Raw genomic sequence first — 26495 nt, 5'->3', positions numbered from 1 at the left:
CTGGCGCACAACAGAGGAGCCCCTCGCAAGGCTGAGCACAGGAGAGGAGGGGGCCGGGGTCACTAGGACCATTGCGTGGCCAAGGGGCTCGCTGGCTTCTTGTGCATCCCCCTCCCAGTTACCAGACTGGAAGAAGAGGAGCCGGCTGGTCCCTGGGGGAAGGAGCATCCCCCTGGCCAGCCCAGCAGGAAGGGCACTGCGAGGGGAGCCTCAGCCCAGCTCTTACTGGATGAAGCATCCCAGCACAAGTGGGAAGTCGGCAGTTCCCCCCTCGGGCTGGGCTGGCTGTGCCCTCAGCAGCCCCGCGCTTGCCTGTGCTGGCTGGGGGGTTCTGTGATGCCCACCAGCCTCCTACACCCCAAACTCCATCCACATCCCACCAGCCAAAGAGCCATCGCTGTGGCGGGCACCGGCTCCACCGCCCGTATCTTCACTCCAAGAGCAATAGCTGAAGCCCAGGGCCGGCGCCTCATCCCTTGGAAAGCACATTGCCCGGCCCCGGGAAGCACAGAGCGTGTGCGGGTCCCTGTGCTCAGCACCAGCTCTTTGCCTCTGTCCCACCTGCGGGGGACAGCCCTGCCCCTACCTCCCGGGAGATGCTGTGAGGCTGAGTGAATGTCCCTAAAGCACTTTTGGTTCTCCAGTGAAAGGCGACGCTGCTGCCTTCCAACCCCGTTCCCATTAGGAGCTTCCAGGGAGTTACAGCTGATTCCCAAAACCCAAGCTGTCCCCAGCAGCCCGGACAATCAGGTACAAAGGAGCGGGCAGCACCCGGTGATGCTCCCATCGTAGCCTGCAGGAACCTGGGCTCCGGAGGGACCCCGGAGCCATAGCTCTGCTTTTCACTGTGCTCACAAAGCCCAGCGGTGACGTGGTTTGGAGCTGGACCCGCGGCTCCGGGTGCCCGGCACGCTGCTGCAAATGGAAATATGCAGGAAAGTTGCAACCCAAACAGCCCCAAGGCTGGAGTGAAAGCCACCCGATCTATGCAATCCAGGGAGCAGCTCGCCCTCGCTCTGCGTTTACCTTGGTGCTGATGCTGACTGTGCACCCAGAGCAGAACCACCGCGACACAGCTCCGTGCAGGTGATTCCGTCTCCGTGCCCCGGCCCAGGGTGATGGCTCAGGTCTCTGCTGTGGCCCCATGGGAAGAGGCAGGTGGGTTTGTGCACCTGGGAACCCACACGCACAGGACGCGCATCCGATGCTTTGGCCAGGAGCAATAGCTGGATTTCAGGATTTTTCCTCCGCTGATGCTCAGGATGGGTCCTGGCAATGGGAAGTGAATGGGAAGCAGCCAGTGGGTAACTCAAGGGGCTGAAATGCTTCTGCTGCCCAGAGCTGGAGCTTCGCACGAGGGCAGGAAACTTGCACAGGGAGCACGGAGCTGTGCACCTGCATCTGCCATGGACAGCACTGAGCCCTGGTGCCACTGCACCCTGCCACGGACAGGAGCACAAGGGAGCCCCTGGGTATGGATTCATCTGCTCAGGACAACTCTCCACACCAGAGGAGAGTGGAGAGGGCACCAGAGAAGAGCGAGCTTGAAGGGAAGGTTGGGGGTAGAGACAACCAAGAGCTCTTACAGTGGTGGTGGGAGATGTGGCTCGAGGAAGGCTGCAGCAGCAGAGGCCTTGGCAGGGACAGGAGATGGTCCCACAGCCCAGGGGACACGTGCGGCCCGCACCGCGCAGGGCAGGAGAGAGGACACGGCTCCCACCGCATCGCAGTGCCAAGCAGCCCATGGCTCCAGCCCTCCCCTGCTCACCTCCCTGTGCTCTGCCCCAGGCTGGTCCCCGTCAACCCTGGCTGCAGCACAGGGGGACAGCGCGGCCCCATCGGTGCCCTCCAGCCTCAGGAGCTGGGAGCAGCCCTGCTCCAGCCTGCAGGAGCCATTGGAAACTGGGGGGGGGGGCGTTCCCCTGCGTTTTGTTCTCTAAAAGGCCTGCGCTGGAGCCAGCAGCGGCTGCTCAGTCACCCCCCACCAGTGGAGTCCTGATACACTCCTCTACTTGGCACTTTAACCCTTGAAAGCCATTCCTTCTAATAACAATAATACTGCAATGAGAAACCCCCCCTTCTACTGTGTCCCACCCCCAAGCCCCCTGCTCCTGTGCTATCCAAAGCATTTACTGCCTTTGACTTAGCATATGCTGTACTAGGTTGTAGGGCATAGTCCATAGCGCTCGATACCGTGTGCCCCTCTGTACATAACCTTGGAGTGATGTGAACAGTTTGATTCAAACAAACCAACCCCCCCCAAAACGGAATAAGCAGACTCTAGGGACTTGGCCAGTACCCCTCCTGTAATGTTCATTGTATATTTTTTTGATGTACTATAACTGTTGGGGAAAAAAAAAGGAAAATATTTTGATAACTGAAGCTCATGGCTTTATTGTGTTACTCAGTCAATAAAAGGAACAAGTACAAACAAGCCAGCATGCTCGTCATTGGTTTTTCCCTACATCCACCCTCGCTGAAGGGAACACGTGTTGCTGGGCAGGACCAGGACACCTTTGCCTTGTCTTGTGGTGGTTCTGAGGAGAGTGAGCACCGTGAGGGATGGGCAGTGAGAGCCCCAAGCACCAGGGTGTGCAGGCAAAGCAGTCCCAGCTTCGGCATGGTCATGACTGAGTCTGCACTCAATGTGCAGTGTGGTGGATGTGAGCACCCTGCCATCGGGAACAGCGTCGTGCCCTGCACTGGGCAGGATGACTGAACAGCCCTGCACGTAACGGAGCAGCGGGCACTGCCGGGTAAGTGGCGATCTGCCGGGGAACACCACAGAGCTGGCTGGGGTGGAGCTGGAGGCAGGGCCAGCAAACGGGCTCTTCTCATGTGTATCAGTGAAGTAAAGCGGAGCAGCTCAAGAGAGGGGATTGTGTCCTCAGGCTGGCTGCGATCCCCACCTGCCGGCCAGCCCAGTGCTCTGCTCCCTCAGCAGCCTATGGTACCCACGGAGCATCCCTCCGTGAAGCCTGGCTTTCCTGTGCCGCCTCCAACATCTGCACGGGAGGGATGTGCAAAGAGCAGGCCCTGTTCCAGTGCAGGGAGATGGCTCCTCTCTCATCCTCAAAGGCCATCCCCAGCCCTGGGATGCATGTTCCTTGTGCCACTGTGCTTCCTGCAGGCTCCGTGACACCAAGCAGGCTGAGCAGCAGGTATGTGTGAGGGAAGGAGGGGGTGAAGGAAAGGAGGTGGTAGTAGAAGTGAAGGGAAAACACGGCTCAGCCATCCATGGACCCGCTGCCCTTGTTCTTGCGGCTCAGGGGGAAAGCAGACTTGCTTTGTGGCTGTGTCATCTTGCTGGCCAGGTAGATGAAGGGCTCGATCAGCGTGCGCCGGTCAGCCACGGACACCTCCCATAGCTTCACCTTCTCGCCCTTGGCCCAGTGCTGGGCTGTGTCATGGTCCACGCGGCGCTGCTCCTGCAGGTCACACTTGTTGCCCAGCACCACGATGGTGACCTGCTCAAGAAAGGGTGAGCACAATCCCTGCAGGCACCAAATGTAGAGCAGAACGGCGCTGCCTGGCTCTGCCCTGGAGACCCTCGCTGCCGGGCCCTGCAGTTAATCCCTGCTCCATGCCAAGGTCCTTTCAAACACATTTCCCACCTGGCAGCTTCCCCTCCTGTTTGAGGCTGTGTGTCTCAAACCAGCCCAAAGCAGAAGGCCCTGTTGAGTGCTTGTACCCTCAGAAAGCATCCCAGGCCAGCAGCCTGAGCCCAGGGACCCCGTCACTGTGACAAGCAGGAGAGAAGGAGAATCCCTGGGGGAGGCAGTGAGCAATGGAAGCAGATCGCACCCGGCAGCCCACGGGGCACTCACCTCTTTCTTGTCTTTGGACTTGTCAATCTCCTTCTTGAGGAGCTCCACTCGCTTGAAGGACTCCTTGCTGTCCGTGCTGTAGACCAGCACGTAGCCGTCCGTGCAGGAGAAGCAGTGCTTGGGCAGCTCCAACCCGTCCCGCAGGCCCCGCGTGTCATAGAAGCGGACCTGCTCCCGCACCCCGCGGTCTGTCTCAATGGAGCCCACGTAAATGTCCTCCTGGGTCTCGATCATCTCGGAGCCTGCCGGGGAAGCGGGCAAGGGACATGGGGAGCAGCCCCGACACCTGCCGGTGCCCCCCCACCACGCCGGGGGCCGGGCCCTGCCCGCTCCCTCCCGCTCCCCGCGGACTCACCAACCACATGGTTCCCGTACAGGAGCTGCTCCAGGATGGAGGTTTTCCCGACCGAGGCCTGCCCGCACACAACCACCTTGCAGCTCTTCCCCATGCCGCTCCCCGGCAGGGCCGGCCTGCGGGGCCGGGGGCTCCCGGGGCGGGGCGGGGCCTACGGGGCCGCCGGGCGCGGCCGGAGCAGCCCGCTGTGAGGCGGCGGCGGCACGGGCCCGGCGAGACCGGGCAGGGCTACAGCGCCCCCTGCGGACGGGCGGACCTGCCGGGCCCCGGTGCGCGGCACCGCCCCGCGCCGCCGCGGTTGTGCACGCAAACCCCGCCCCTTCCGGCGCGGCGCCCGTCCCCGCGCCGCCGCCAGTCGCAGCCCGGCCCGGCGATAAGATGGCGGCGGTGGCCGAGTGCGATGTGATCATGGCGGCGCCCGAGGGACCCGGCGAGCCCGAGAGTGAGGAGGAGACGCGCAGGTAGAGCGGCGGCCGCGGGGCGCCGGGGGCCGGGGTCTCGGTGTCCGTGCTCCCGGCGCAGCTCAGGGGAGCCAGGGGCGGCCCCCGGCTGCGGGGAGCGGGTGAGGGCCAGGGTGGCGGGGCCCGGGGCCTCGGCGCGGAGGAGCCCTTCCCGCGCGGGGCAGGGAGCACGCCGGGTCCCTGCGGCCTCCTCTGCAGAGGGGCAGCGCCAGCGGGGCTCGGGGATGCGGCCGGTGCCTGCCCCGCGGGCCCCGGGGCAAAGGCCGCTCACCGGGGCTCGCAGGGAAGCGATGGCTGCTCCCGCCCGGGGCTGGGCCCCGCCGCACGCTGCAGGGCGAGGGGTTGGCTTTTGGGGGCCCCGGCTGCGCCTCCCGTGTGCGAGCTCCTGGTGCCGGTGTGTGCCGGGGTTAGGACGTGTCCCTGGGCTGGAGCCGGGTGTCCTAGAAATGCAGCTGACATCTTCCTGTCTGGGGCCGCTCCGGAGAGAGCTTTGTCCCATTGCTGAGGAGGAGGGAAGAAGCTTCAAGCTCCTGCTTCATCATAGCCAGTTCCCTTGTCCCTGGTACCATTTGGAATCTACCCACTGCAGTTTTCACTCTGTCGCTGGGGATAATGGGGAGATCTCAGTTGCAGGTGACTGGGCAGAGCCCTGCATTGAGACCATCACCACAATGCAAGTGCTGCTTCAAGTTCCAGCAGCGTGGCCTGGTGCCCCTTGCCCAGGGGAGCAGGCAGCACGCTCTGAGCCCGGCGGTGCTGGGATCCCACCCTTCCCTCTCCAGCAAGGCAGCTGCTTCCCAGCAGTGTCGCAGCGTCCACAGGCAGCGAGGGGGGGAAGGTCCATGCCTGGGAAACTCGGCTGGTTCTGCAGCATCTCGTGCTGGCAGTTGGTTATCTCCTGGGGAACTGGGGAGGAGAGAACTATTTCTGTGCAAAGAGAGGCAATTGCTCTCGAAAATGATCCAGTGGATGCAGTTAAAAGGATGAAACAAAACTGAAAGTGGCCTCTGAGGAGCAGCGTTTTCGCAGTCATGTTGGTGGCCTGAGGTTACTGTCAGCACTTGGAGGTTTACGGCTGGGCAGGAGCTGCTTCCTGGTGATGTCACTCTGAGGAGTTAAATTAGATGTTGCTGAGGAGGCACCTGGATGTTGTACGAGGAACGCGGACAAATTGCACGGGCTGTAAAGTTGGGAAAGCCCTGGTGATGGGCAACTCATTCCTTGCCCTGGGCTATTGAAACCCAGCGTTTGGAATGGTGAAACCATCTTTGGGTATTTTTACTGCTGGTAGTGACCTCTAACGTTGCCCTTCCTTCCTTCCTCCTTCCCAAGCTCCATTGCAGAAGTGATGGGCACAGGAAACCGTTTGTGAGTGGGATGATCTCCTTGGACCAGGCCGAGCAGGATTCATGGGCAGCGTTGGGTCCTTGCCCTGCTCTGAGGGAAGGTTCAGCTCTGAGGAGCATGGTCTCACACATCTGGGCTTTTCCTGGCATCCTAAAGCTGTGCTGTAGCTCGTGCTTATTACCACGCAGTGCTTTAGTTAGGTGCCTTCACAGCATTTCCTCTGTTGTTGTTGGGATATTACTCCTTTATCTTGCTAAAAGAGATGTGTGTGGGTAGCAAATGAATATTCTGCTTCCAGTTATTCTTTCTGGGGGCTCAGAAAGTGTAGGCCTTGCACACCCAACCTTGGTTTGGGTTGGAAAAGACCTTAAGGTCATCCAGTTCCAACCCCCTGCCATGGGCAGGGACATCTCACACCAGACCATGTCACCCAAGGCTCCAACCTTGAACACTGCCAGGGATGGGGCATTTACCACTTCCTTGGATAACCTGTTCCAGGGCCTCACCACCCTCACAGTAGAGAACTCCTTCCTTGTATCTAATCTCATTATCTTATCTCATGCCTTTCTGCCAGCCAGGGCAGGTCTTCTTGGGGTCCTGAGCATCAAACCTCACCTCCGCTTTCCTCCTTCCTGTCTTACATCAGGTTCTTAACTTCTGTGGCTCAATTGATCTCAAGTAAATGAGGGTGATACAGTCACTGTCCTAAGGAGAGTAGTTGGAGGCTTAATTAGGTGCCTGATGTCTATAAACCATCTTGAACAGGCTCTGCATTAATGGGCACGCACGGACGCACACTGGAGGCTGGTTTAGTACAGCCTTTGGGATGTGCCTGTGCTATAAAACCCGGCAAAAAGAGGTGAAAACCTTTCCTGAATCATTGCTGCAAGTCAGCACCAAGGGCTTCTGTGCCCTGTGCTTTTGTTTAGGCATTACAGTACAGCATGACACAGTTACTTCCCTTAAGGCCTTTGTGTAAATGCACAGTTCCCTTCTCTGGGGGTTAATCCAGATCAATAAATTAGCCCAAGTGGAGAGCTCTGTTTCAGAGCCATTGTAACTAGTGCCCTGCAGCAGCTGAACCCTGCCAGACAGCTCACTCACAGGTTGTTTAAGGTACAGGAATAGAGTGTGGTCACAAGATAATTATTGGCTGCTGCTGGTACATTGTGGGGGTCCTTATGGAAAAGGGTTGATGTCATTGAGTTAATTTTATCTGCTGGGTAACGGTGCTGTTAGTGCTGATGAGCGGGGCTGCTCCACCCCCAAAAAGTCACCTTTTTAAATGGATTGTAAAGGTTCTAACCCATGGGGACAGTTTTTCCCTGGAGTCGCTGGGGTTTTGCCAGGGAGAATTTCCTTGTCATCTTCCTGGCAGTGCCAGCTCCTGTCGGATGTGCGTGCTTAAGGCTGGCTCTTCTCCTTCCTCAGCACTGGAGGATGCAGGAGAAATGCCTCCAAGCACTTGGAAAATACCATTGTGAAATGATCAGCCCAGACTGTTGCCTTTACGGTGCTGTAGCTGCAGCCTTCAGCTGTGGTGATGCCTCGGTAGGAAATCACAGGTACCTTTAATAGCAATGAACATGAAATTTGCCACGCAGAGTAAACGGTGCAGAAGTCAAGAAGGCTTCGAGGCTTTGGGTCACGAGTCAGGTGGGCAGATGTTGGGGGTTATCAGGTGTTGGTGGTAGCAGGAGTCTTTCCATGGCTATTTTGCATGAGAGGAGCTGCAGCCTGGCTCTGTCCTTACGCTCCATTCGCAAGGGGTGGGCTGGCTGTAGAGGCACTGCTGCTGGGTAAGTGCTGTTATGGGATCGCCTGGAGAAGGTTCCACTATTCCCGTGCCACTTGTCGACAGGAACTTGAGTTTCCCAGGCTGTAAACCCAGCCTCTTTTGCTAATATGTAATTACTTTATGATCTTATGATAATACAAGGAGCAGAAGCTGCACATTCGTTGTTCGCGTGCCCATGAATTTGCAGTGTTTGAATACTCTGAATTAGGTGGTTGCTTTATACAGCGTGAAAAATTTACCTACAGTACTTACAATTCCAGCCTTTTTCTTTACCATGAGCCATGCTTTTTTACGGTGAGTCGTGCTGTGGGTGCAGCTGGCTTACGGTGTAATCCTTACAGCTGACTGGCTTCCTTCATGTAGGCCTCTGTGGGAAACAGCAATCTCCAGCTGACTCTAGATCCTTCTGTGGGGTTTCACAAATGCTCTGGAGTGCCCTTGCCAGGAATGATGAGGCTCTGGCTGTGCATTGGGTTCCTCCTGAGCTCTGGGATTGAAGTGGGTTGTGTGAAGTCGGGGGCTCCTCTGGCTCTTCTCAGAGCCGCAGGCAGAGGTTTGCTTCGTTCCTTTCGTACCTTGTGGCATGATTTGGTTCTTGTGGCTTTTGGTCTTCCCTGTTTGAGTTTGTCCTCTGGTACTGGGAGTGTTCTGGGGTGTGTGTAGAGGACAGGATGGGCTTTTAGACTCTCCATGCAGATATGAGCATGTACAGGCTGAAGGTTTCCCTGCCTGTGAGTAGACGTTGACATTTTCATTCCCCTATTGCAGCCAGTGGTAAACCCACTCCTTGTGCAGTGGGGGGTGCTGATGTGCAGAGCAATCTGTGCTGTGCAGCAGCTTGGGCTCTGCTGCACGAGGGTTAGCATCCTGCTGCTGTGCAGCAGAGGGTGATCACAGTGGATGTTGTATGTGATTTTGGGTTGGTTTTTGCACCAGAGACAGAAACCACAAACACTGCTGATGGGAGATTACATCTATCCGTCTATCCATCCATCCAGCTATCTATCCATCTACAGAGATATATTCCCTTTGCTCTGAATCCTCACTTTAGAGTGTAAAGCCTAACCTGGAGGAACAGTTTTTAAAGCACAGAAGGAAGAACATCCTGTGTGTATCACTGTGGCCCATGTAGTGTTTGCCCTCTCTTCTGAGTCCTGCAAGAAGGGAGGGGAGGGGATCGTGTGTCCAGTGGCAAATCTGACAGCTAATTTTAAGCTTTAGACATCTGCCTCCTGTAAACTCTATTGAGATCATCAAACTTATTTTACCCCCAGCAGCTGAGGAACATCTGACAGCTGAGAATCTGGACTGGATTCCAACCCCCAAAATGCTGGGTAAAAGCATCATATCCTATTAAAGCCTCTGAGAGAATCGCTTAGAAAAAGCAGGTGTGTGCCTTTTGTCAGAGCATCCCCCAAGAGATTGCTTGGCCAGGACAGGATTTTGAAGCCTTCCTTAAATCCTAGCTATTTTAGGGGGTTTTGTCACTGTTTCATAATGAAAGCAGGAAATGAAGTAGGAGTGAGGGTCGGGAGAGAGTAAGTCTGCCACCTGCTTCAGTGCTGGGCTCCTGGGGCTGGGGGGCATTGCTTCGAGCATGTGCCTGTGCACACAGGCTCTGGGCCAGCACATCTGGACCCGGGAGGTCTGTTAGTGCAGATCCCCCCCTGTCCTGATGGCAGCAATTGGGTGGACTGCGATGTGCGGCTGCGTGTGTCTTGCTAGGAGCTGGAGCAGGAGGGGCAGAAGCCGGGAGCAGCGCTGGAGCGGGGGCCGCGTGTGGAAGCTCTGAGGAGGAGGAGGAGGCACAAGTAGTGAGGCAAACGTGGGCTTGTGTCAGTGGTGCGCGGGATGGCTGCAGCTCCCAGCTCCGCTCTGCTGGAGCGAGCAGGGGCTGAGCTTGCAGCAGGGCAACGGGGAATAGAAGGAGCCTTGTGATGGTTCCTTCTCCCAGCAGGCAGGCAGCAAGCTCCTCCGCTGCATCCTCTGGGGAGCACTGGGATGTGCAGCGGGTGCTCGGCTGGGCAGCAGGTCCTCAAGGTGACAGGGCTGGAGCACCTGAAGAATTGGGGTCCTGACAAGTGTTATAACAGAGGAGAAAACAATTGAGCAGCTCACGGGGAGCGAACTCCTCCAAACACTTCCCTCCTTGTGAGCCCGTGCTACGCGCCAGCAGTGAAAGGCAAGCTTCTTCCCGAGATCCTTGGTGCAACTCTTCCCTATCTTCTGCGTCCAGCATGGAGAGGCCCTGAGAAGACACTGAGGTCCCATCACAAAGCGATCCATTCAGCCTGGGGCCTATTTTTAGCAAAGCACGATTCTTCCTCGGTTTCAAAAGTAGCAAGTGGGGAATGCAGCCTACATCAGTGTGAGATGCAGAATGATCTCATTCAGGCTGCAGCATCTGTTTGGATTGAAACAATTACCAGTGATATCAGGAGATCTGCATTTGCTGTTGTTGGAGCCAGAGGCCGTGGTAAACAAGAACTGTTTTCTCTGTGTGCTTTCTATGTCAGTGGAGCACAAGTGGGGAGAGATGCTTCTGTTCTGGGTCTGGGATGTCAGACCGTAGCCTGGCATTTCCAGCAACTGGCTTTGCCTCTGTGTTTTAAAGGCAATTAGCTTTTTCCTTCACAGCCTTGTGTCACCATTGAGCTTTAAGCCATGTGAGCAATAGAAATACCTGTGGTCTTCCTTTCTGCTTGTGTTACCTGAGGCACTGTGACTTGTTGACGCATCAATCTGTATTAAAAGGACAATAAACCAATAAAACTGACCAGAAAGCAGTAATTTGTGTGTGTGTGTGTTGTCTTCAGCATTCAGAACACCAGTGCTCTGTGAGAGCTGCTTTTCCATGTATCTGTTTGTTTCTCCCATTTTCCCAGCTCTTCCCAGCAGCCTGTTGGCAGACAGGATGCTCTGGCACGCAGCCCTTTAGCTCTATCTATTAGATGATGCTTCCTTGACAGGTAAAATTGCTAAAAGACTTGTGAATGAGGGGCTGCTGTGCTAAACAGGTTGCAGATCACTTCTGCCACTGTTCCCCCTTCTCTGGATTACACAACAGAGAGCTTCTGAGGGAAGGGACTTTTAATAGGATCTGTGTTTTTTCCTTTCCATTTATGATTACAGAAACAAGAGAATAAAGTTCTCTTTAAAGCACTTCCTGCCAAGGCTCCGGAATTGCAGCATTCCTGCTTGGTTTTTCTGCTGTATTGTGAATGTTTGATGGGTAACACTGAAAAAAGGTGGTTGTGTTTGGACCCATTTCTAATCCTGCAGAGTACGAGGCCTGCTGCTTGTGACCCAGATCCATCCAACAGGCACTTGTCCCTTGTAGATCCTGCAGGGAGCTGCTGGGTGCTGGCTCTGAGGAAGGCTGCAGAGCAGGCACCTGCCTTGGCCACGGTGCTGGGAAGGAAGGTGAGGGTGGATGAAGGTTCAGCAGCTCCCATCTCAGAGGGATGGGACCCAGGCCTCCAACACCCCCAGCCACACGTTGCCTGCTCTCCCCACTGCTGGGCAGAGCAGGGCTGCATCTGGTCCCTTGCTGGGGTGTAGCTGACAGCAAAGGTTCAAACTGAAAGTGAGGAGCAGGCACCCCTGGGCAGCTCCTGTGTCTATTGTTCTGCCAGCTGGCAACGCCGTGCTGGCTCCCTGAAAACAACCCTGTGCATGAGGCAGTTGTGTGGGAATGGCCAATGGCAAGGCTGAGCGAGGTGAAAAACATCTGAACTTGTTTCAACACAACTGCCTTTGTTCTCTCTCTAGTGGGCTTGCTGAACATTGCTGTCCTTCAGTGGGGGATGCCTCCTCCCCGCCTCAGCTTCTGCGCTGCCTGGTTATGCGAGTGCTGCGGAGAGGGGACAAACAGTGTCTGTGTCTCGGCTGCAGCAGTGAAGTCCCAAGAGCATGATGCAAGTCTCGAGTGCTGTATCTAGAGTGGGGTGCTGCTGCTTTTGGGTTGGCCTCAGTTTTTGTGTGTTGAACAGTCCAGGAAGGGAAGCGAGTGAACTAAATCACTGAATTTAACTCGGCAAAGCTGAGTTAAACTACACCATCATGGTACAAGTTCCCCCTCGGACTGCTTCTCTAAAAGGGTGAAGGTGGATGGAAGAGGAGAAGGAAGGGTTTCATTTCCTTCAGGAGAAACTTTGCTTTCAGGAGTTTAAGGGATGCTGCTTTAAACCATATGTTGTGTGTTTTTAAATGTCCTAAACTGTCTCTGCAAATGCTTGCTCTTGAGTGCGAGGACTATTTCTGGACCTGTTGCCAAGGCAGTGCCAAGCTTCTGCTTGAGGCTGCACCCTTATTTCTCTTTGATTTAGCTGTCTTTTGAATGTGGAAATTGTTCTTGGCCCTGTTTCTGAAGTATGTGGGACTACTGCAAGATAAATAGCGCTCTATTCCTTGACTTCAGTGAGTGCTGAGGTTGTGCAGCACCTGACAGGAGCAGGCTGCTTTCATTAACCACGTACAGAGGAGTTTTGCTGGGCTCTTGGAAGCCAGTGCCCCTGTAGTATTGGCCTGGGTAACACCCCTCAGTATCCCTACTCATGGCCCTGGTGAAGTGAGGAAGGATCAGAGCCAGCTGGATGGGACGTGTGTGGTTTCTCATGCACAGGGTTTACAGAGGAAACCTCGCAGCAACCAGCTACAAGCATTTTGAGCAAGGTTGCTTGGGGCTCAAATGCTCAGTCATGGTCAGAATCTGTCCTGATGCTCAGTTCCTCCCCAGACGTGGTGTTTTGCTTCCTTTCAGAGAAGCAGAGTCATTCAAGGAGCAAGGAAACGCGTACTACGCCAAGAAGGATTACAACGAAGCGTACAACTATTACACGAAAGCCATAGGTGAGAATAGTTGGGAATATAAACTTTTGCTGAGTACCACGTCTAAAACTCAAAGCTGGTTATTGATTGCAGACATAGCAGCAGCGTTTCTCACAGCACATGCTGGATGCAGGCTCTTTGCCTGGGTTGGTTGGCGGGTCGGTGCCAGCAGGGGTGACTGCAGCAGTTCTTTGTTTCTCCTTCAGCCAAGATACTGTTAACATGAAACCAGCCCAGCTTTCCCCCTACGTCAGGGTGAGCAGTGCTGCCAGGCTGAACACCACACACTTTTGTTCTGCAGGAGTTAACTCCTGTGTGTGTGTGGGGAGCAATAGTTTTCCGACTTGCTGTTCAGAACAACTGCTGGACCATCATGGGTCATCTTAAGCCACTCCGGTGGTGTTTAAAACAGGGAGGGTTGGGTGAGTTTTTAATCCAACCAGGGCTTTTTAAGATGTTCTACAAGTTGTATAGCTGCTTGCATGACACTAACAGCGAGTGCTTTTACACCTCCTCCAGATACCTGTCCTAATAATGCCAGTTATTATGGTAACAGAGCTGCCACACTCATGATGCTGGGGCGATTCCGAGAAGCACTGGGAGATGCTCAGCAGTCTGTCAGACTGGATGATAGCTTTGTAAGGGTACGTGGAGAACTTCAGACTTCTTACTCATGTCTCGATACCCTTGTCTCCACCTATTGCAACTCCCTTTTAACTCTTCTCAGGGCCATCTACGGGAAGGGAAGTGCCATCTTTCCCTAGGGAATGCCATGGCTGCCAGCCGCTGCTTTCAACGGGTTTTAGAACTGGATCATAAGAATTCCCAGGCACAGCAGGAGGTGAGAGGTCCTTCAGGTTTAACTATTCCTAGTAGAGGGGCTGTCAGAGGGAGTGGATTGAACTGGTCAGCCTTTCGTTTCCAGCGTGCAAGGTGCAATCAGAGCACTGGGAGCTGCTCTAAGGTCTCCCCTTAAGGAGCCGTCTCCAGGCTGAGCCAGCCCAGCTCTCTCAGCCTGCTCCAGCCCTCGCAGCATCTTCCTGGCCTCCTCTGGACTCACTCCAGCAGCTCCACATCCTTATGTTGGGGGCTTATGATAGAAGGCTGCTGCCATTTCTGTATCTCATTCACAGGGGTACATTTTCCTGGGCTACCAGGTAGGTCACTTGATTTCAAACTGATTTTAATGTTGGCAAAAGTATTCCCCTAAATCTGCGTTATTGTTCCATGGTCTGAAGTACTTTCTGCTCTAATAGGCCAGGGATTGGCTGCGTAAATGCTGCTTGATGGTGTTTCACTGCGGTGACTGTCCTGCAACACTTGCTGTGTTCTCCTGTCTTTCAGCTGAAGAACGCCACTACTGTGCTGGAGTATGAGAAAATAGCTGAGGTGGACTTTGAGAAACGGGATTTCAGGAAGGTGAGGTTGACTCCGTTGTTTCTGTGTCTTATCTGTCCGGTTCAGGCAGATGCATGTCTGATTTCCCTGCCTAGCATTAGCTGGGCCCTCATGGGAGGTGCTGTACAACATATGCTGTTGAAGCAGGGCTGTCTTGTGAACTGTCATAGCTCTGAAAATGGCTCTGTTACTGTTTGCTTTGCAGGGTGAGTGGAGCCATGGATGAGCTGTTTATAGAATCACAGAATCACAAACTGGTTTGGGTTGGAAAGGAAATTAAGATCATCCAGTTCCAAACCCCTGCCATGGGCAGGAACGCCTCACACTAGACCATGTCACCCGAGGCTCTGTCCAGCCTGGCCTAGAACACTGCTAGGGTGGAGCATTCACCACTTCTCTGGGCAACCCATTCCAGTGCCTCAGCACCCTCACAGTAAAGGACTTCCTTGTATATAACCTGAACTTCCCCTGTTTTAGTTTAAACCCATCACCCCTTGTCATGTTGCTCCAGTCCCTGGTGAAGAGCCCCTCTCTGGCATCCTCGTAGGCCTCCTGCAGGGGCTCCTGATACAGATCTTGTCAGCAGCAGCGTTTGATTGTGCTTTGCTCCTAAGGTGCATGTCCAAGGTTCTTCCTTCTCAACTCTTTAATTAAAGCACAAACCCAAGGCTGTTGTGTGGCAGTGTTCTAGGGAGGATCACTAAGCAGGAATGCACATCTGCCTGGGGCATTCTCACTGCTGCTTCCAAATCTTTTTTCCCAAAGGCTGCAACAGGATGCACTGGTACTGACCTGATACAGGAAGAAATGACAGCGTGAAATCTGAAAGGCACCAAACTGACTTCTCGTGCAACTGTTTCTGTTCAGTAGATGCATATAAGGCCCAAGTTTGGCCCAGAACGGAGATTGTCCAGCACGTTAAGCTCATTGTTCAGGTCACTGACTCGTAGGCTAAGCTGTCAAGATTGTGGAAGGGTCAATCCCACCTTTGTATCACCTCATATGAGGCACAAATTGGATGCAGGGTCAATCTGAACTTGATGTGTAGGAGTTGCCCTGCCTGTATTGCATATTCTGGGCTTTTGCATCTGTCCCTTCACCTCTCCTGTGTCACTTCAGTGAGGAGGCTTGCATGAAATGTCAGCTTTGTTTCCGGAGAGCCGCTCCTGCTCCTTCCTCACCCAGAAGCCACAGTCTGGAGCACAGTGCTTCCCAGAGCCGGCACTCGTGATGTCACGGGCCAGGCAAGCAGATGAACCTTGGTGGAACAATGACCCTCTTCTCGTGCAGATGTCCCCACCAGCGAGGCAGAGATGGAAAAGACCCATTAGATCACCCTGCCCATTGCAGGCAGAGCAGTGAAGATCAGGCCTTGCCCTGTACTTTGTGTTTTGTCCAGTCCAAAGTCTCTCAGTCTGTTGAATTTCTGTCCTTCTCACGTGTCTTTATGATGCAGGAGACAGGGGCAGGATTGTCTGCCTTGGCTCCTCTCGTAGGGCCTGCAGTTTCAGAAGAGTTAAAGGGATGGACCTTCTACAGGTGTCCCTTGCATCTTCTTTGTAGTGCTCTGTGACAGTAACATGGGGGCCCCGGACCTTTGTACCCAAAGCCCTTTAAAAGATAAAACACCTGCATGTGAGTCTCCAGCAGCAGCAGAAGAAAGGGGTGTCTGCACGCTTCCCTTCTTGGGCAGAGGCAAACATGAAATCTCAACGGAGGTGATGGTGCAGCCTCTCTAATTAGGCTTTGGGCTGTTTGCTTTGCTCACATTCGTCTGTCTTTTTCCCCACACCAGGTTGTGTTTTGCATGGATCGTGCTTTGGAGTTTGCTCCTGCTTGTCACCGGTTCAAAATCCTCAAGGCTGAGTGTTTAGCGTTACTGGGTCGCTACCCAGAGGCCCAGTCTGTAGCAAGGTGAGTGCTGGAGTTACAGCTGGTGGTGAGTCCTGACTGCAGCCTAAATGAACGAGGCAATATGGAAACAGAGTCGTTAATGCAAATTGCGATGAGGAAGAAGAGGGCATGGGTTTATCCTCTTTAAAGCTCATCTTACCTGCAGTTAGACTTAATAACCAGGAGTCTTGCTTGAGCCAGATTCCCACACTTACTGCACATCTGTCCCACAGAGTTGATAAAATATGAATCTCGCAGTGGAAGAAGAGTGCTTTTGGAGGGCAGAAGGAAACTGGAATAGGGAAACATTTCACTTTTCCATGTGTCTGTTGCAGTGACATCTTACGGATGGACTCAACGAACGCGGACGCTCTCTATGTGCGGGGCCTGTGCCTGTATTATGAGGACTGTATTGAGAAGGCAGTGCAGTTCTTTGTCCAGGCTCTCCGAATGGCTCCTGACCACGAGAAAGCGTGTCTTGCCTGCCGTGTGAGTCCTGGCCACTGGGATGGGGCTGTGGAATTACCAGGGGTTTCTTTCTTCTCACCCTAACACCTCATTTGGTTCTGCTGGATCAGTCCCTTCTCCCTTCCCTCAACATTATCGTTCCCCAGCACTCCAGTAGCAAGTAACATGTCCTTCCCAAAGCCAAGCAGTTGCTGCTTTAGGTAAAACTGAGTTGCTAGAAGCTCTTTCTCAGAAGACTCTGACACTTTGAAGGCTGCCTCCCTTTCACTCTTTGTTCCTTGATCAGACAGAGCAACAGTAAAACTCACTGCATTCTAGAAGAACTTGGTGCCCACAGGTTGACTTGTGTTTAAACACTGTTCCTTTCACATTGCTCCTTCTCTGTTGTAGCTCTTTGACTAAATCTGAGGTCCCTCCCGTTCTTTCTTTCCTTTTCTTAATCCATAAATTTACTTCATTGTCACGTTCTCATCTTAAAAATGAGGCAGCCTTTGAGAGCGCCTGTGACTGGCACTGACTGTTCCTTAACACTTCTCTTGGGGGGGAAAGGCAGAACACTTACAGCTTGTCAAGCTGCTGTAGCAAGGCTGAGACTTTGTATCCCGCAGTGGTGCCTGAAACCAAATTAAAACCGTTATATTTTGAAGACCCTCACCCAGCAAAATGAGGTGCTTGGTCCCCCCGCGCCGGTTTCCTAATGTCCTTAACCAGGCTGTGTTTCCTTTCAGAATGCCAAAGCACTTAAAGCGAAGAAAGAAGATGGGAATAAAGCATTCAAAGATGGAAACTACAAACTAGCGTATGAACTGTACACAGAGGCACTAGGAATAGATCCCAATAATATAAAAACAAATGCCAAACTGTACTGCAACCGGGGGACGGTTAATTCAAAGGTAAGAAGTGGTCACCTGGCAGGGCTCTCGTCGTGTTCCTTGCCATATGATGCATAAGTTGCAGATCAGCTCTTGTGGAAAGCATGGGCTTCCCTGACTGCTGGGCAGCGGGACCTTTCTGGTGCTGTAGGCAGTGGTTCAGGTTTTTGTGCTTGCACAATGATTGGATCTGTTCCAAACAGCCAACGGAGTTGACTCCCAAAGAAACAAAACTCAAATAGTTGGGATGCACAGAGTGGGAGGGAGAGAAGGAACATAGTTTAGCCTTATCTTAAGCAGCAGAAAGGATCTTTATTTGTTTCCTTCCCAGTAATGAGGAGATAGCTCTTTTTTTTCTCTTATTCTTGTAGATCATCCTGGTTTTCTTTGGGTTTTGATCTAAACCAGTGTGACCCAATTTAAAAACCCTGGGCGCTTCTTTTTCCCCAGGTTTGCTGTTGCATTTTAGCTCTGTGCTGCCCAGTGAAGCAGTCAGACACGTGATAGTGCTTCCAGTACCCACCCTGCATTTCTCTAGGCATGTTGCTTCCTCAGCTGTCTCTTGTGTTGGTGCCTGCTCTACCCGGGAGGCTTTTCAACACCCCAGCTTGGTCAGGAGACAGAGGCTGATCTCCAAACCTGGGGAATGGGATGAGCTGGAGGCAAAAGGAATGGCTCCTTTGCATGGCTGTGTCTGACAGCAAACAGTGCTTTAACCAAAAATCCTTGAAATGTTTTGAAGTTTCTTTTCCTGTTCTGGGAATCAGTTTGGACCCAGAAGCAGTTGGTTTGGGATCATTCTCAGGAGGACCCAAAGCACCACATAATTCCACTGTTTCATTAGCTAAGCTTCTAATCTTTCCCTAGGGAACAATAGCTCTGTGTTCTTGGGGGGTTGGGAAAAATTCCCTCGATGCAGACACTCAAGGGAGTGAGGTTTGCCAAGTTTCTTTACACCTTTCGTTTGCCTAAAGTCGTGATGCTGTTCAGCAGGATTGGTTCTGGTTGGGATTCACTGAACTTCTGTCTGACATTGTAGCTTAGGAAACTTGAAGAAGCAATAGATGACTGCACGAATGCAGTGAAACTGGATGACACGTATATCAAAGCGTACTTGAGGAGAGCACAATGGTAAGTAGAGCTTTGTGATGGACATGCTGACCATGTTTGTGAGTAGGGGTAACAAATCTGAAGCTTAACTGCATAAAAGGCTCCGTCTTAAGGAGTCCTGAATTTATGCCTCTTGCTTCTGGCAGGGGAAGCTCTGTGTAGCCAGTTCTGCCTGCATGGATCTGGCACTGCCTATTGATTGCTGTGTTTAGGCAGGATTAGTTCTAAAGCCTGACTTGCTGTGTTTATAGACTAATATAAGACATTCAGTCCCAGAGAGGCTTTTTCAGAAGGGCTGCTGTGGGTGAGAGCTCTTCCCCTGGCAGAGCTGCTCACCACTTCCAACAAAGCACGTTCTGAAACGGGATGCCCAGGAGAAATCAGCTGGGGCTGTGCAGAGTCCAGCCCTAGATAATACTGCAGTGTCATGCAGTGAGGCTGAGGGGGTTGTACAGAGGCAGTTCAGGTCTGCGTGTCTCCTTTGTAACTTGGCACCAGCCAGGGAAGTAGCCAAAGCTCTGTTCTGACTATGGGTTTATTTGCTGCTTTCCTCATCACTCAGTATTTCTCACTTTGGGGCGAAGCTGCCTGGCTTGTAAATGAACTGAAACTGCTACTGCAGCCTTCCAGTTGTGCATTCATTTTAGTGTACAACCCCAAGCTCCATTTCAGTAACTGCTAAATGACAGTAAGTGGTTAATATGTGAGTAAGGCTGCAATGCCAACAGGCAGGCACCCATCCCTCTGAGGTGCCAAGACTGATGTTTCTAACCAGCGTTGCTCCTGTACAGCTCTGCCCCAGCTCCCTTGGAATCTTGCTGGCTGCTTCCAGTTCCTGCAGCTGGGTAAAGTGATGGTCACATTGGTACAGCAGAACCTGTGCTGCCAAGTGAGGCTTCAGGTTCTGCTTGGAGCCCAACCTACAGGTTCCTGTGCCAGGATTGCCCACTAATAGCAGGTGCCTGGGCTTCCAGGCAGTTGAGCAGTGACCCTTTGGGGGCTCCTCTGATGATTGCTCTTTCTGCAGCCCAGTGCACATCTCTTCCTTAATTCATATCCAGCCAGAAAGCTTGTACCTGCACCCCCTTTTGATACTGCCTGTGAAGTACACCTTGGCCACCTCTGTTTCCTTCCACAGTTACATGGACACAGAACAATACGAAGATGCTGTAAGAGACTATGAAAAGGTTTATCAGACAGAAAAAACAAAAGGTGAGTGCATTGGCATTCTTTTTGTGAGCATAAGTTTCCCTTATCTGCCTTTTTTGTTGGTGGTGCTTTTGTCTGCCTTTTTTCCCTACATTATACTCTGATTTGCAGCCTTTTGCCCCAGCAGGACGCTGCTGGAGGAGCTCTCAGGAGCACTCTGAAACGCCTGGTTCAGAAGCTGGTTTCTCTTCCAGTATGAAGATAATTTACCTTGTAGCTGAAGCAGTGCCCCAGATTCAGAATATCTGCTTGTGGTTCTTGTTCTTAACTGTCACCTTGCTTTTTCAGTAGCCTGAAATGATGCAGACAGAGTAACCTTAGTGCTGGTGGTTGTGCCTAGGACTGATTTAATAGCACTGAGACATTTCTCTGCAGTTGGAAACAGCCTTCAGTGGACAGTGAAGCTTTAATCAGATTTGTGACTAATTCCAAGCGGGCTGCTTCCTTGTGGCACTTGAATCCTTCAGCCCACGTCGTCTCAACGCGTTGATCTTCAGCCCCTTTTAAAGCAGGAGATTGTTCTTGACACTAAAGTCGCTTTCCTTTGGCATTGTGCTTCCTTCTAGAACACAAGCAGCTTCTAAAGAACGCACAGGTGGAACTGAAGAAGAGCAAACGGAAAGACTACTACAAAATCCTTGGGGTGGACAAAAACGCCTCTGAGGATGAGATCAAGAAGGCTTATAGGAAAAGAGCACTAATGCATCATCCAGGTATCCACAAACAGCCTGTTCTTAGAGCGGGTGTTAGTGCTTTGATCCTTTGCTCTGTGCACGTGCCCTGCACAACTATCCCTCAGAGGCAGGAATAAATATGAGAGAGGGGATTTCTGGGTAAATAGGAGTTCTGATCCCACAGCTCTGAAATACACGTGGCATGGCTGGGAATGTGCAGCGGTTTCCATTTACATTAGAAACTAAAAGCTTCTTTCCTGCTTGCTTTTGTATCCTTAGACCGACACAGTGGGGCAAGTGCAGAAGTACAGAAGGAAGAGGAGAAGAAATTTAAGGAGGTTGGAGAAGCCTTTACCATCCTGTCAGATCCCAAGAAGAAGGCTCGCTATGACAGCGGCCAGGATCTAGAAGAGGATGGATTGAACACGGGAGGTAGGTGCTCCTTACAGTGCTCTACCACAGCAGCCTTTAGAAAGATGGGCGCATTTGGGGTCTGCCTTCTCCCGTAAAGCAAACCTCCCAGTTGTAATAATTGTATGAAGTGGCTCAGTTTAGTCTTCAGAAGCATCTGAACGGCAGATCTGCTCTGAATGCCTGTTTTCTACCAGTCAGTGCTCAGAGCAGGCTGGTTGGTTTTAGTTTTCTGTTTGTAACATGCTTTGTGGGCCCTCAGCGAAGCGATGGTTTCTGTACTATGAAAGCTGTAGCGAGCTGTTTCACTTCTGCTCACAACTTCCTTTTCTTCCCCGTAGAGTTTGATGCAAATAACATCTTCAAGGCCTTCTTTGGGGGGCCAGGTGGCTTCAGTTTTGAAGGTAGGTGGAAGCGTTCTCAGCTATGGACACGTAAGTATGCGGATCGCTTGATGGGGCGGCTGAGTTTCCCTGTGCTCTTTGAAAAGAGCATTTGCCTTTTACACCTAAAAGGACCTCAGAGCTAATATCTTCAATTTTCTTTTTCAGCTTCTGGGCCTGGAAGTTTCTTTTTCCAATTTGGCTAAAAAAAGCCCCCAAACCAAACCACACATACCTGACCTGCTTCTTTTAACCTTGAACACGGACATACTTAGACCTCCTTCCTTCATCATGTCTCATTGTACTTAGAGCAGTTTCATTTTCTCAGTTGGAGACCTCTGTTTTGTGTGCTTTTGTGTGAAGAGGCAACCAGCTCGGGGAGGGGAAGGCTTGTGACTTCTGTTTTACTGTTAACTTTATTAAAAAGGAGAAAGAAAAATAAAGCTTTGAATCTCTTGGTCCCTCCACGCTGGCCCCTACTTTTGGACTGTTCCTGCTCCTTAGGAGCAGAGGATTTCCCCGGAGTCCTCCTGGAATCTTGTATGAGGCTGAAGAAAGCTCCTGTTTCCTTTCGGTTGGCTCTGAAGTGCAGGATGGCAGCAGCAGCATGGCCAGGGGCTGTAGTAACTTGTAAGTTATCTTAATCTCCTGAAGATACTGCCAAGATTCAATCGAGTTTCATACAATCGCCGTTTCCCTGTCCTTTCTCTTTGTTTTGGGGGGGGGTTTGCCATGGTTCTATCAGAACGGTACACTTGGGCATTAACTGAAATGCGAATGTGTGAGCTGAATGGTTTTGTATCCGAGAAATGCTTCTTTGGATTTAAGAGAGCAGCTTACGTGAGAATTGCCTGTGATGCAGCTAGACTTAAGGGCTTTGTGTTTCCACTCTCACGAGTTGGCCTGTTCAAGGGAATGCTGAATTTCTCTACTTTTTCTTTTCTTTTCTTTTAATTAATCCACTTGAACATTTGATGTTTGTGCTGAAACTTGATTTTATTGAGCTTGACGTTTGATTTCGTGGTACTGATCTGCTCGGATGGAATGCAAAGTCACGTTCAGGTTCCTGATGGCAGGCGGTTACCGTGCGCGTGCAGCAGTGCGCTCCCCTCGTGTTTACAGGAACGGTACAAATACCTTCAACCGGGCGAGCAGTTTGCAACTGGGAGTCATTTACTAGCCCAAAGAAGCAAGCAAACGCAGGGTCAGACGCTGGGCTGACAGGCTGCTGCTGCTTGCTTCCCTCGCACAACATCAGGACAGGGCCGGAGCCGCGCGCCTGCTCCGCTTGAGCTGGGAATGGGGTTGGTTTGGTGCTGCTGCCAGTGAAGTGAGCACTGGGTTTATTCCCTGCTGTAGGTGTTACAGTGGGATCAGCCAGGAGAGGACTCTGCTTCTGGAAGTCTCCCCTTTCCTCTAGCGCATCAAGAGCCTTTCTGGGCTGGTGCTTTGCTCAAGCGTGGTGCTGGCTGCTGGGTTGTGGCTGACCAAGCTCTGGGCTGGCTTGCTCAGAAAGGGGGTTTGAGAGGAGAAACGTGTTGGCAACACCAGTGAGAAGGGCCGAGCGTCGGCAGCGTTGTTGCATTTAGGGTGCTTGAGCCAACCTGCGGGAGCATGTGGAGGGTGGGATGTTGTGTGGCTGAGGAAAGGGCTCTTCACAGATCCCTGCGAGAGAAACCTGGCGCTGGCTTTTAGAGAATCCCTGATTTCACTTCTTACTGCAGGAACAACGATTGCGATGAGATCATTGCATGAAACGATCACTTTGAATGCTGACATCTTCGTCTTCCTTCCTCTCGAGGGCTGCACTCCTCCTAGTCAGTGACAGTTGCGAGGCTGCAGTGCGAGTTCTCTTCGCTTCCAACAGTGGCAATAGTGTCGTGGTGCTGCCGCCGCCGCCTCCTGCGCTCCTGCGGTGGTGGTTGGTCAGAACTCTTGACAATCTGCTTGCATAGAGGGAAGATTTAAGGGCTTCAATTCTGGTACTGCAGAATCAAGCGAGTATTTTATGACTCACTCAAAAGTCAGCTTTGAACACAGCTGATGTTGTGTAGTGTTTCCAAAAACCAGACTCTCCGATGTCTGTTGTAACTTCCTTCACACCAGTGTAAGGTGATGGACTGATCCGGATTGCACTGAGAGCAAAATAAGGTCCTGGCATCTCAGACTCTGAAAGGGTAACTCTGGGGAACTGAAATACCGGTCTATGCATATTGCTACTTCTCCAGTCCTCATGGCACTTGTCACTCAGAGTTTACGGGACTTATTTTAGTGGCAGTCTGGGTTCATCGTGTCTTGTCCTGTGTCTCTTGATATTACTGTACAGTTGGGGCTGAGATGTGTCCTGCCTTTGTCAGTGGGCTTTACTCTTACCCTCCCTCCCCCCGGTGATGACAGGCTTCCTCCTTCCCTCCAAACGCTGTTCCTTGGAGGACTGGAGTGGAATGGTTTTCCGTCTGCAGCAGATCTTTATAACTGTACAGGAATGCATGATCTAATGTAGTTAAATATCCATATGGTGAGTGCCAAGACTTCCCTAAGGGGCATTGCTACGTGTGTCACAGTGAAGGTGTTCAGTGCCTCTGTCACCTCGGGATGGTGGCCTGGAGGTGTCGGTGTCGTGGCTTTGGAGCGCGGCTGGGACACAGCAGAAGCTGTTGCCTTTCCCGCTTGGAAGCTGTGCTGTTACTCATGGGTTGTGTTTTGTAGATGGCCACAGGGAACCTTTGTGCTGTTGTTTCAGCTGCTCGCAGACCCGCCTGGCTTCCATCAGCGCAATGGGAGCTACCAGACACAGGAGTTTGCCACAGAGATCATTGAACATGGAGATCATCTTCAAGTGATGTTCTGCCTTGTGCTGCTTCGAGAGCGATAAAGAGCTCATGAGAGGGGTAGGAGGCGTTGCTGTAGGTGATACCCTTGAAGCCCAAGTGCAGTGGGATGCATTTAGAAGCACTGCTCCTTTCGGGATGGTGAGAGCTTAGCCGGTGGCAGAAACCCATGGCAAAGCCCTGCCTTCCAGTGGGAAGGGGTTTCCTGTAGTTACTGAAAGGTTTATATTTTGGTGTAATGGCAGAGCCTTAATACTTAGCCTTGAGCGATGCCCAAAGAGCCTGTTCCCTGTGCTGGGTGAGCAGCCTGGAACACCGACACCGAGCGGCTTTCACTCCATGCTGGCCCTTCGGCCATCAGCTCCTGCCCGGTGCCAGAGCCCAGGTAGCTGTAAACTGCAGGAGAACGTGTGTGTGAGCAGCGTGGCTCTCGGCAGACCCAGTGTGAAGGAAGGAGGCTCTGTTGTTGTGACTCTAGCGTTTACCGGGGCTCTTGCGCTTTCCTTCCCATGGTGTTTTGCCTGCTCGTGGTGCCTGAGCTGCTGGAGGGGTGGTTTCAAAGGGTGAAATGCAGTCAAAGATAGGAGTGATTTCTTGCTTTAAACATGAAAACGTGCATCAGTAGTGTCCGTGTGGGAGGTGCTTGCACATCAGACTCTAGAGCACAAGGCCTGGTGTGGTTTTCCTTGGGTGGATTTACAAACCTGCTGCTGTGTCAGCATCTCTCAGAGTATTGAGAGTCCGGGCCAGAGACTCTGAACCTGGACTTGAATGAGCTGTAAGGACTGTTGAGGTGCTCTGGCTGCCTGCCTGAACAGGGTCTTTGTGGTTTCGACCACATATGATGCTACATAGGAAGGTCCATGGGATTGTCTGTGGCCTCTGAGGTATTGCTGTAAAGCTGGATCCGCAGTGCTAAAGGTGTCCGACTGGTCTGTAAATGCAAGTTAAAAGGCAAAAGAAATGATAAAGAATGTTTAGGGACAACAGTGGTGGTGTCCGTGGGATGCTGCAAGTCCCTTGGCTTTCTGTATCTGAAGGGATACAGAGGGAAGCCGCTGTGCTCTGGTTTCATTTCCAATATGGAAACAGGCTGCGCGCTGCCCAAGCTGAATGACCAAAGCGTGGACCACACCGTGCTTGGCTCTGCTTCCAAAATCACTCCCTCTGTCAGTGAGAGAGTCACTTATCTCCAAGCGGATGGTCTCCATCCCCATTCAGTTTGTGCCTTGTACCCTCCCCACCCCTTCCCTAGGGAATGGGCAGCTCCGGTGTCTCTCCTGCCCCTGCCTCTGGGAGCAGCGCTGGGGTCCAGTGTGGCTGCTGCAGCCGTTCTGTGACCCCTGGGCTGGAGGCTGCTCCCGTGCTGGGGGCATCGCCGTGTTCCCTGTGTGCGGGGCCGCAGGACCCACAGGATGCTGTGGAAGGCTTTGGCCTCGTGGCCAGGTCAGGGCCAGGATTATCCCTTCCCCTTTGAGCAGTGCGAGGCAAGGCTTCGCTCTGGTGCAGATCCCAGCTCCAAAGGGCCGCTCTGGTGCAGTGTCAGGGGCAGGCAGCATCCGCATTGCAGCGGGACTGAGCGCGAGCCGGGGCAGCAGCTCGGGCACATCCTGCCCCCGCTTTCACTCCACAGCTCCGGCTCCAGAGGACGATCCCGGGAAGCACGGCTGGAGTGCGGGGCAGTGACCGAGCCCCCCACTGCATGCGTATCCGCTTTGTTGTAACGGCTTAAGGACTAGGCAGGACCGAAGCAGCCACCGATGCGAAGCCACCTTGGAGAGGACGCTGGCCCCCGCTGCAGTATTTATCTGACCCGAGATTCTGAATGTTTACCTCAGTGTAAATACCTTCACCTTTCCCATGCCAGGAAAGGGAATTATTGCATGGAGCAACCGCTGTCCCCATTGCTTTGCCAACCGCATCAGCCTCTCCAAGCCAGGCTTCGCAGCGGGACGAGCGCTGTCCCTCCGGACCCCATGAATGGTAAAACAATGTGAATGTTTGTTGTTTACTTCATTAGGCAGAACTCATAATGACGTGTTTCTCTGAAGAATGGCGCAGGCTGAAGCAGAACCGTATGCAATTGGTTTACTTTATTATAAACTGTATATGATGTACAAACTAATAAAACCTGAACTGACGACAGTCGCGCTGTTGTTCTTGAGCAGGCAAAGACAGGAGATGCCCCAGCTGTGCACAGCGGGGCTGGGCCCGGGGGGGAGGAGAGGGCTCAGCGTGCTCCCGCGCTGGGAGAGGCCTTCATCACGTTTAGATGGAACAGACCCACGTGGGATTCCTGCTGGGAAGGCCCAGGCTGGCCACAGGGCCCTCACCGCGGTGCAGGGTGTCTCTGCTGAAGGCAAGGGGGGAGGACGGGCGCTATGGGGTGTTTCTGTACCATCGGTTTATGTTACAATGAGAATTTAGCATCATCCCTCTTTTTGAAGCAGCAGGAGCTGGTTGGCCAAGCACTGCCCAGCCCCACAGCCCTTGCTCCGTGTTGAACCTTCAGAGGAGAAACACCTCCTGCATGGGCAGCATTGGGCTTCCCAAGGAACGGCCTCGGTGCTCCCCAAGCTGCAGCCACGCGACGGCTCCTTCCCAGCCCTTGTCAAACACGGTGAGTAT

General features: G+C 52.8%; 2 protein-coding genes across 5 annotated transcripts; one reads left to right on the top strand and one right to left on the bottom strand.

The window, feature by feature from the left end:
* Positions 1-2385: 2385 nt before the first annotated feature.
* Positions 2386-4428, bottom strand: NKIRAS2 (NFKB inhibitor interacting Ras like 2). The gene is made up of 3 exons (XM_080633517.1): positions 4183-4428; positions 3828-4069; positions 2386-3467 (listed from the first exon to the last, which is right to left on the bottom strand). The coding sequence occupies exons 1-3, from the start codon at positions 4274-4276 to the stop codon at positions 3228-3230; spliced, it is 576 nt and encodes a 191-aa protein (XP_080489643.1). The 5' UTR covers positions 4277-4428; the 3' UTR covers positions 2386-3227.
* Positions 4429-4527: 99 nt separating this feature from the next.
* On the top strand, positions 4528-26352 carry DNAJC7 (DnaJ heat shock protein family (Hsp40) member C7). Of its 4 annotated transcripts, XM_080633678.1 has the most exons (15): positions 4528-4643; positions 12551-12639; positions 13138-13262; positions 13346-13459; positions 13963-14037; positions 15812-15930; positions 16245-16398; positions 17106-17270; positions 18289-18380; positions 19498-19571; positions 20135-20281; positions 20522-20674; positions 20995-21057; positions 21205-21666; positions 26315-26352. In XM_080633678.1, the coding sequence occupies exons 1-14, from the start codon at positions 4561-4563 to the stop codon at positions 21240-21242; spliced, it is 1491 nt and encodes a 496-aa protein (XP_080489804.1). In that variant the 5' UTR covers positions 4528-4560; the 3' UTR covers positions 21243-21666; positions 26315-26352. The 4 variants fall into 4 exon arrangements, with proteins under 4 accessions (XP_080489804.1, XP_080489802.1, XP_080489803.1 ...); XM_080633676.1 differs by having other exon boundaries at positions 20995-21666; XM_080633679.1 differs by having other exon boundaries at positions 4594-4643; positions 13175-13262; positions 20995-21666.
* The last annotated feature ends 143 nt before the right edge of the window (positions 26353-26495 follow it).

This window comes from Psittacula echo (assembly GCF_963264785.1).
Source record: "Psittacula echo genome assembly, chromosome: 23".
Classification (NCBI taxonomy): domain Eukaryota; kingdom Metazoa; phylum Chordata; class Aves; order Psittaciformes; family Psittacidae; genus Psittacula; species Psittacula echo.
The sequence above is the reverse complement of the archived record's forward strand: the minus strand, read 5'-3'. Positions and strand labels throughout refer to the sequence as shown.